The 9,412-nt window shown below is 34.5% G+C and overlaps 2 protein-coding genes across 2 annotated transcripts; one reads left to right on the top strand and one right to left on the bottom strand.

The window, feature by feature from the left end:
- Window positions 1-263: 263 nt before the first annotated feature.
- Window positions 264-5,635, top strand: LOC145729977 (aminopeptidase N-like). The gene is made up of 18 exons (XM_081980982.1): window positions 264-426; window positions 485-699; window positions 749-929; window positions 986-1,114; window positions 1,734-1,884; window positions 1,944-2,083; window positions 2,140-2,305; window positions 2,363-2,546; window positions 2,603-2,768; window positions 2,832-2,913; window positions 2,971-3,148; window positions 3,204-3,384; window positions 3,435-3,733; window positions 3,792-3,976; window positions 4,662-4,832; window positions 4,889-5,035; window positions 5,089-5,167; window positions 5,225-5,635. The coding sequence occupies exons 2-18, from the start codon at window positions 499-501 to the stop codon at window positions 5,531-5,533; spliced, it is 2,949 nt and encodes a 982-aa protein (XP_081837108.1). The 5' UTR covers window positions 264-426; window positions 485-498; the 3' UTR covers window positions 5,534-5,635.
- On the bottom strand, window positions 5,580-7,092 carry Orc6 (Origin recognition complex subunit 6). Its single transcript, XM_081981003.1, has 5 exons — window positions 6,885-7,092; window positions 6,694-6,817; window positions 6,398-6,636; window positions 6,170-6,339; window positions 5,580-6,116 (listed from the first exon to the last, which is right to left on the bottom strand). Exons 1-5 carry the CDS (start codon window positions 6,941-6,943, stop codon window positions 5,980-5,982), a joined length of 729 nt encoding a protein of 242 aa, XP_081837129.1. The 5' UTR covers window positions 6,944-7,092; the 3' UTR covers window positions 5,580-5,979.
- Window positions 7,093-9,412: the final 2,320 nt, after the last annotated feature.

The raw sequence follows: 9,412 nt of genomic DNA, 5'->3' as shown, positions 1-9,412 counted from the left end.
TAGAACAAGGAATTGTCTCATTTATACAGGGCTAACATGTCTGAAATCAAATAGTGCACATTTGACCAAAACATTAATTTATAAATAATTTTCTAAAAAAGCTTGAATAAGCAATAATGTTACAAATTACTATGCAATATATTTTTGTAAAGTATTTTATAGATTGCCCAATTACAAATTAACCTAAATTACAAATTTTTCCCAATTACATATTAACAATTTGTTTTGATGTACTAAAACAGGGTTTGCCTGTATTTTCCAGGACTGTTAGGAAACAAACAATTTTCCGTTTTTTTTTTTTTCAATCAGATCGATTATTTCGAGTGCCGATAAGACTACACCTATATTAAGAGAAAACAGCTTATTTAAGCGATACTTTTCTAATTAGATTCGTTATTATTTCTGCCTCTCATCCATCATCTAACAGTAAGTACCTCAAATTTTAATATAAAAAATATAGCATTTAATGAGTATTTCTTACCAGTTGGTGAGCAGATAATGAGGACCATCATCCTAGCCCTTGTGGCTTCAGTTTTTTTGTTAGAGTGTCAAGGAACACAACCCATTGCAGACTACAAACGTATTGGAGAATTGAGGGATGATACAGGATACAAATTACCGGGCACAGCTGTTCCCAACAGCTACCACTTGACTTTGCAGTTTAATTATAATGATTCATTATTTACTGCATCTGGAGAGGTAATTTAGGCTTAAAAAATTAATTGCCGATTATCAATTTAATTTTTAGGTTACTATCAACTTAAATGTGACCGACAAAAATGATGACAACATTCTGAATTTAAATTCTGAAGTAAACTTTGATCCTGATGCTACCGCTACATGGTATAACAACCAAACCAACTTTTCATGCTCAATTAACGCCTCCCAAGCGGAATATATTAAACTGACTTGCCCCCAATCCATAAAAGGTAGTATATTGAACAATATAATGTTTTCTCAATCAGTTACGTGAGATATTTTTTAGGAACAAACCAGACTGTTACTATACCGTTCATACCTACCATCTCTACTGACAGTATGAAAGGGGCTTACGTTGCTCAATTTTACGAAGATGACAAGAAAAAGTATATTGTGGCCACTCAATTTGAACAAGGTATTTTCATCTTCTATTAATTATAATTTTTAAGAACTAATCAGTTTAAAGCGATTAGATGGGTGTGTCAGAATTATACAGATATCGCTAAGTGTTGCACAGTATGTTACTACTGACATATTGTGAATTATAAATTTCATATCTGTATGAAAATGTGCTAAATTTTGTGGAAATGGTTTTTCTGTCTGTAAAAGTTTATAACTTAAAATACCAGACTTAAGAATTAGCTTATTTTTACTACTAAATTGCTGCAACAGTTCTTGTCACTGTCAAGAAAAATTATTGCCTATAACAGAGTTGGAAAAAGAAATTGGACAGTTATAATAAGACAACTAAAGCAAAACTTAAAAAATCTGGGAAGTTTTGCAACTTTTTTAATAACTCTGTAAAAAAAAGAGAAATAAATCATTTAAAAGTTGGCCACACTGGTAGTTTTTTGCGAGAGAGAGTTTACAGTAAAATTTTTCAATTTTACTCATTGTGGCACATTATTTTCTAGTTTAAACCACCTCCATACTTGTCATTTTTTTTGATCAATTTTGTTTTAAATAGACTTTTGTCACTGAATTTTCTTAAATTTGCTACATTGATACTAATAACCAACAATATTTATTTGCAGATTCGGCCAGAGCAGTTTTTCCAAGTTTTGATGAGCCCCAATACAAAGCTCCCATCACTTTGACGCTTATCACACCCAAAAATTCAAGTTACGTTGAAAATGAGCGAATTGCAAACACTGAAGTTCTGAGTAGTTCAATTAAAAACAGGACGTAATTTATTAATACAACAATTATGTTAATTCTTATAATATTAGTAACTAATATTTTAGGTTCATTACTACTTTTGAACCTACCCCTGCCATGTCAACTTACTTGCTAGCCTTCATAATTACTGAAGACTTTAAGGCTTTTACTAATACAAGTGAACAACACAACTACAATTTCACCGTTTTTGCCCGTAAAAGTGCAGGTAATCTACTAAGAAACCAAAAAAACTGTGCAATTTCAAGTTGAAATATCTTTTAGAGACTTACGTTAGTACTGCATTGAATTATGGTCCTGTACTCGTCGACAACATGGGAAATTTCACTAACCTCACATATGAAAGTTTGGGAAACTCAAAACTGACCTTGGCGGCTGTTCCAGAATTTGCTGCTGGTGCTATGGAAAACTGGGGTCTCATCACTTTCAGGTACTTTTTGAAAAGTCTTTCAACACGTTGAAAAGCTTAATAAACCACAACTTGTAGGGAGACTTATTTAATTGACGAAGGTGAAAACACAAGCCGCAAAGACATACAAGCAATAATTACAGTTATTGCTCATGAACTAGCCCATCAATGGTTTGGAGACTACGTTACTTTGGATTGGTGGTCGGATACTTGGTTAAATGAAGGATTCGCTGAGTATTTCGAATACTACCTAACCGACCAAGTAATTATTAAGGAATTTGAAAGGTTTTGATAGCATTAATTATAATTCTATTGCAGGTTTTGGAAAACGCTGAAATGTGGCAGCAATTCGTCATTAAAGAACAACAACCTGCTTTGAAAGTGGACGCTTATCCAGACTCGATACCTTTATCAAATAATGCGTCCGAGGTAATCACAGAAAGCGACTTTAGCACAGAATTTGGTATCATTTCCTATTCCAAAGGTAAAATGATATTTATACGAAAAGAAAGTAGCGAACATAAGATTTATTGACTATACCTTGCAGGAGCTTCTATCATCAAAATGTTAAATCACATAATGGGAGAAACCAATTTTATAGAAGGTCTAAGAACATACTTAACAAATCGGTAAGTTTATCCGGCTTTTTAATTTAACAGTAGTTAAAATAACAACTTATTATCCAGCCAATATCAAAGCGCTTCAGTAGATGATTTAATAAATTCTCTTCAACTTCAACTACAAGAAAGTAATCCTTCAGTGAATCTAACTAATTATTTCAATGAGTGGATATACAAAGCTGGTTATCCAGTCCTAGAAGTGTCCCTAAATACAACTGATAACAAAACCGTAAACATTTATCCAGTAAGTCTGATTATATTGGATCAAATACCTTAGATAACTAATACCACCATTACAGAAACGGTTCTCCTCTTCTTTGGATAAAAGTGGAGAAAACAGCACATCCATCTGGTGGATACCTTTTACCTACGCCACACCTACTGACATAAATGCTGAAAATATCACGTGGTTACCTCCAGGTGAAAACCATACAATCAACATCTCATCCGATTGGATTTTAGTAAATTTGAAATCACTTGGTAAGTAATATGAGTAGTTGAAAACATGCAGCTTATTGAGTGAAAATAAGGTTTCTATCGCGTAAACTACGATGAAACTCTTTGGAACCGCCTCATTGATGCTTTAAACAGTGAATCGTTCAGTAACATCGACGTCATCAATCGAGCCCAATTACTGGATGACGTTTTCAACATTGCCAGATCGTACGAAGGAGACGAGCACCAACAACGCGAATACTACTTGAGAGCGTTCAAATTGGCCGATTACCTAGTGAACGAAACGGAGTACCACCCCTGGTACACCTTCTTCGTTGAGGTTCAATATCTGCTGGACAGAATCCAGGATGAGGATACTTTGAACGACTTGAAGGTGGGTTTGAAGTTTCCTGTAATAACTGTTAAATAGTTCAACAATTATTGTTTTATAGAAAAAAGTGTTGGACTTGGTTAGCAAACAAGCTGAAATAGCCATTAATGCTACTACACTGGACACTCAGACGCACATTCAAGTGTTGAAAAATGATTTGCTACTGAATTGGGCGTGTAAACTTGGACATGAAGGTTGTGTGGAATGGGCGTTGAATAATTTCCAAACATACTTGACAGATGCAAGGTTAGTTAATATAATTATTATTTCCTGATCAAAAGATGAAAACTAGATTATTGACGTCACATTTTGTTCCAATTAATAGATCACTTTAGCATTACTTCCATTTAAAAATCGTCGTCACTATAAATTTGTAAAAGGAATCCTTTAGGGCAGGGCCATTTTGAAAGTGCCAAAGCCCTCTAGAAATGTCTTAAACCTTCCCATAACTGTTTTAAATTGTTAGAGGCCCCTAGGACCATTTTAAACGTGCCAGAGAGAAATGATACTGAGAACCTTTTAAAAAATGACAGAGCCTTTTACAAGACGTCTTAAAGCTTCCCATAACTGTTTTAAATTGCCAGAAGCCTTCAGTACTAGTGGAAAGTGTCGAAAACCTCTAAATGCTACTGCGAACCTTTATAAAAGTGCCAAAGAGTTCTACAATGTTTTAAACCTTCCTACATTTTTTTTAAATGACAGAGTCCTGTAACAATCCATTCATGTATGCGTAGTTGCATAATGTCCGTTTGCCAAACATTGGCTAAGTTCAATTTAAGGACAGCACTTAAAATCGACTTATTGGAAGTATTAGGGAAACAGGCATAATGTAAATAAAACGCAATTTATATTAAAGATTGAGTAGGTTTACGTCATTACTAGTTGATTTCCACCCAAAAAATAGAAACTAACAGTGTTATTCTTTTTACAGCATTGACAACAACTACAGAGACGTTATTCTATGCACTGGATTGGCTAACAGTATTAATGAGACTGTATTCAATCTTATCCTACAACAACTGAACAAATCAATTTTGCCACTAGAACAAAACGAACTGGCTAAGTCTTTGGGTTGTATTAAGAACGCTACTTACGTTTCCCTGTAAGGCTCCATAACCTTTCCTAGTCGGACTAAATTACAACATATAACAATTTTAGGGCGTTTGAAGCAACTCTTAATGAAAACAATACATTTTCAAGAATGATGTACCCCGCAATTTTGACCAGCTTAATTAGCAACGGAAAGGAAAACTTGATTGAAACAATTAATTCTGTCAAAAAGAATGATTTGTCCATCAACGACAAGTGAGTTAGTTTTGGTATTAATTTGTGCGCCACCATAATCAATATAAATTTAGGTGGAAAGCAGTTTCAAGTACTGAAAGTATCCTGGCTTCCATCGCCTCTAAATGCTACTCAAATGATTGCTCAACCTCTGTAAGTTTCACAGTTTTGTTTAAACTTTGTTACGTAAAAGATTACCGGTAATTTCAGATTGATGATTACATTGAAACCTACCAAAACGACACTGGTCGTGCCTCAATTGTAAAAGCAGCCCAACAGGCTTTAAAAACTGTCCAAACGAATTTAAAATGGGTGGAAAAGTATGAAGAAACCTTAATTTCCGTGATTACATATGGAGGTGCAGATATACCTACCACAACCGAGACCACAACCGAGACCACAACCAACCCAACTACTATAACTGAAAGCCCCCCAGAAAGTACCACTGCGGGCGGAGAAAAAGTTGGTTTTAACATTATTCTTGGTTGTACAGTTATTTTGCTTGCAAACATTATTTAGGTTTCTAATTCTGACGTTTTAAGCATTAAAAGGTTGAAATTAGTGATTATTATTTAAAAAGAAAACTGTATTTTTTTTTAGTAAACTTTTAGCTTATTGTAATGTTAGTTTTAGTGACATTTTTTTGACCCTCAGCGACAAGAAATGCAAAACGGACAAACTGGACTGTCCGGTTATTTATATAACACTGTGTATTGTTAATTTTCTTACAAACAAACAATCTGGGTGCGTATTCTTGAAACGAGGGAAGGAAACTAAGGCCTGTAGAGTTTCCGGACAATTTAACCAACAGTTACAAGTCAAAAGTTAATGAAATACCAACGCCATCTATTTGCACCTCAAGATAACTAAAAAATCCATTACTTTGCTTGTTTAGGTAAAGTACTGATAGATGGCGTATGTATGTCTAACTTAAAAAAACAAATTAAAGTTGGCTGTTTAAATGCTTACTCCTCCATTAAGTCCACCGTTTTGTTCTGTTCACGCAAAGCTGCATAAGCCTTTTCCAAGATTCTCCTCTTCCAAACTTCATAATCTTCTACTTCATCAGTAACTTCATCTTGATTTGCACAGTCCTGAATACCTGTTTTGTCTTTAACTAATCAGCTTGTCATATGAAGATTAAGTCATAATTACCAACTCCAACATTACAGTCTTCACTTTCCACAGCTTTTTGTAGTTTTTCTTTAATTGTCCTTTTTCCTACTCCTAGTTTGTGAAAGTTAGACAACAGTTCATTCCACTGTGATGGTTTTAATCGACTTAAAGACACAATTTTTTGCTTGTCTAGTGGTATTTTTTTGACCCTGAAATACAACAAATCACTTAACAAAAGAAAAAAACCATAAGTTATTTTAAACTTACTTGCAAGCTAAATATGTTGCAGCAGCAACATACTGTGGGTGTTCCACATTATTTATTTTATCTAGAGCTTGATACTGGCTGAGGATTGCTTCAGCATCATCCTTGATTGACATACATCCCAATTGGATGCACACATCTGCCACTGAGAGCTTTTTGTCCAAGCCCAACAGTTTTTCAAGAGTATTCAGATGGTTTTGATAGGCTGATTTTCTAAAACCACTCAACGACAGAGCAGTCTCCTGTAAATTGTTCAATTCATTTAAAAAGTTGCCAACAAATTCACATATTACACCTACTTTATCAATATTTTTATCCAGAAACCGAGCAGCCAAATCCAAACACAAAATCAATTTTGCTTGATCATTCAGGGACTTAATGGCCGGTTTACTTTGATACAAACGTAAGTATTCTTCAGCTTTCCTGTTTAGAGTCACAAAAATTAAACTTTTGTTCCTGCAAGTTTGTTATTGATAAAGTGACTACTTACTTAATGACCTGGTCATCGTAGATGTTTAGTCTTGGTGCCGTACTGTGTAAAAGGCTCATTTCTAGTCAGGCAAACCTTGTTTACTAACCGTAATTTGAATTTAAGTTTAAATTTATTGCATTAAACTTGCAGTTTGAACCAAAAAATGTTGAGGTTAAGTAAACAACAACAAAAGATTAGGCGCCAAAACTTTGACTGACACTGACACTGACACAAGGTACAATTCTTCCTTTTTATTTCTTGGCGTTTGCAATTTAAGCTTTTAGCCAACTTAATCTATAATTGCCATAGAATTTCTGTGTAGGGGTGAGAATTGCATATTTTATTTAGCTCTTTTATAACGATTGTTGCATTTACTATAAAATACTATAAAATGAGCTTCTAAAGATTATGACAATTTACAGTTTTTCCAGTTATTAAGTCCTAAAACCTTTTTTTAAATTAATAAGAATATTATTGGTGTTCTCTTTTACGTTTTATTAGTCACAAAAAGAAGTTAATTTCGACTCTATTTTGAGTTTTATAATTATCCTATAATTTAAAATCAAACTTGTTGAAATAAGTTTATTAAACTGGGCTATGAGCTATTTGAATTGGTTTATACCTTATAATGTGCCATTAATGTCTGATTATAAGTACAACTTACACTAAGTTGGGGTTTAAATGATGAAATAACACAGTCTAAACTAAACTTATCTTAGGTGTCCTTAAACTCAACTTAAGTCAATTTAAAGGCTTTAATAAAATGTTAAACTGAGCCTGGCACGATCCACCGTGACGTAATTAAAGACTCTTCAATTCCATTGCAGATGCATTGTTGCCAAACTTATTAGCACTTGCTTAATAATATCTTGTATCAATCAACTAATTTTTGTTAATTTGGGTATGTTTTGTTGGAGTATTAGGTAGATTGCAACCCTAAAAAGTAAGATGCTGCAAAAATATTTTTTTAGTGTGTTTGAGTTTAATTTCAACACTGGAACTAAAAAACACTTTGTATTTTAAAGTGAATATGGCAACGTGCAACGGCATTAGAATGTGATTCAGGGAGTGACAGTTGACACTTTGACGTTCATACATATTTTGTTTTGCTCAGTTTGCTATAAGCAGTAGAGAGACGGGAGAATTGGCCTTTGCTACGTCACATGGTACTTTTTCGTATATGGTGTACCAAATAAGTGTGGTTTTTACTAACTTATTTTTTGGCAGTTTAAAAAATTAGTTATAATATGAAAGATTAAGCTGAAAATCACTTTTGTTAGTGATTCACGGTGTACACGCACGTTATTCTCTCTTTCATTCAGCTTCATTAAGGGCATTAGCTACCATTGGTGGCATGTAAAAACGGTCGCGTTTCATTTGTCCCCGTTCCGGACCAGTAGCGTAGAGAGATGCTGCGAGCTTCAGGACCATGCCCCGCCCAGATTAAGCTTTTGTCCCATGACGATGCGGCGTTTCAGAATCATCGTGCAAAGACCCATCATCAGGTTTACGCGTTTCAAGCTTCCATGTTGCACAATTTCGGCTCGTTTTTGCGCCAATAAAATTGGGCAAGAGCCATACGTTATTGATTATTCCACGGACCGCATCATCACGAAATAAAAGAGCATCAGAACAGAAGGCGATGGCAGGTGAATACTAATCGAAAAGACCCCGAGCAGAGTTTGAAGACCTTCTGGGTTTCTGTAAGCGCGAAGTCTCCTGAAGCAGGGGGGAAGACAGTGATGCGTGTTTGGTACTGACACCGATGGAGTCAAGTCACTGTAAAAACCAGTGGCGGAGTGGTCAAAAAGTCACACAAAAAACAGGAAGAATGCAGGAAATGCTGTATCATCCACAAATCCTCATTATTATATTATTTCTTTTTTGCTGGTTATAATACTGCACTGGAAATTGACTTAACAAAGTCTTAAATTTTTACTTGTTTGCTTAATTCAACAAGGTTCAATACGGCTGCTATATACCGACTTAAATAGAAGTCTTTGTCAACTGCTTCAATTCGATTGTTTATATGCGGTATTGTTCTCCGTAGAAAGGGTATTCAAAGTCATATAGGAATGCTTTTAAGTTCACTCTCTCTGAATTTTGATGTAGTTCCATAAGTATGTAACGTTTTGTAAGACGCTCGATTAATTAGACGCAATATTTAGAAGATATTTGAATGGGCCTATCCCACATATCATAAATTTTTGTTTTAATGACTGGAATCGAAAGAATAGGATCAAAAAACAAATTTTTCATATTCTTGAAGAAAAAATTATGGTCGTAAATGTTCCTACATTAGTTTGAATTTGTCCATTAAATTTAAAAGATCTGTTTTGGCGCGCATGTGACGTACGTAACTCTGGGCGATTTTATTGGCTATTGCACGCCAACTGTTTCACTCCTTGTCGCTGATTGGTTGATAGTGTAGTACGTCACCGGCGGCGGGCGTTTTCAACATGAGATTAATGTAGTTTTTATTATCATTTTTTTTCTATTTAGACTTAATATTTTTGAAAACAAAAAAATACGGGTATAATATTTTC

Source organism: Ips typographus, linkage group LG5 (genome assembly GCF_016097725.1).
Source record: "Ips typographus isolate SLU linkage group LG5, UJ_Ityp_2.0, whole genome shotgun sequence".
NCBI classification, from domain to species: Eukaryota; Metazoa; Arthropoda; class Insecta; order Coleoptera; family Curculionidae; genus Ips; species Ips typographus.
Note: the sequence above shows the minus strand (reverse complement) of the source record. Positions and strands in the feature narration are given on the sequence as shown.

Excerpts from the sequence above, each read along its gene's own strand:
- LOC145729977 (XM_081980982.1), top strand. The coding sequence starts at position 499 with ATGAGGACCATCATCCTAGCCCTTGTGGCTTCAGTTTTTTTGTTAGAG. Across the intron at positions 3,385-3,434 it reads AGTAAATTTGAAATCACTTG|GTTTCTATCGCGTAAACTAC; the intron begins GTAAGTAATATG and ends AGTGAAAATAAG. Across the intron at positions 4,833-4,888 it reads AACGCTACTTACGTTTCCCT|GGCGTTTGAAGCAACTCTTA; the intron begins GTAAGGCTCCAT and ends TAACAATTTTAG.
- Orc6 (XM_081981003.1), bottom strand. The coding sequence starts at position 6,943 with ATGAGCCTTTTACACAGTACGGCACCAAGACTAAACATCTACGATGAC. Across the intron at positions 6,818-6,884 it reads TACGATGACCAGGTCATTAA|GAAAGCTGAAGAATACTTAC; the intron begins GTAAGTAGTCAC and ends GACTCTAAACAG. Across the intron at positions 6,637-6,693 it reads TGGATAAAAATATTGATAAA|GAGACTGCTCTGTCGTTGAG; the intron begins GTAGGTGTAATA and ends AACAATTTACAG.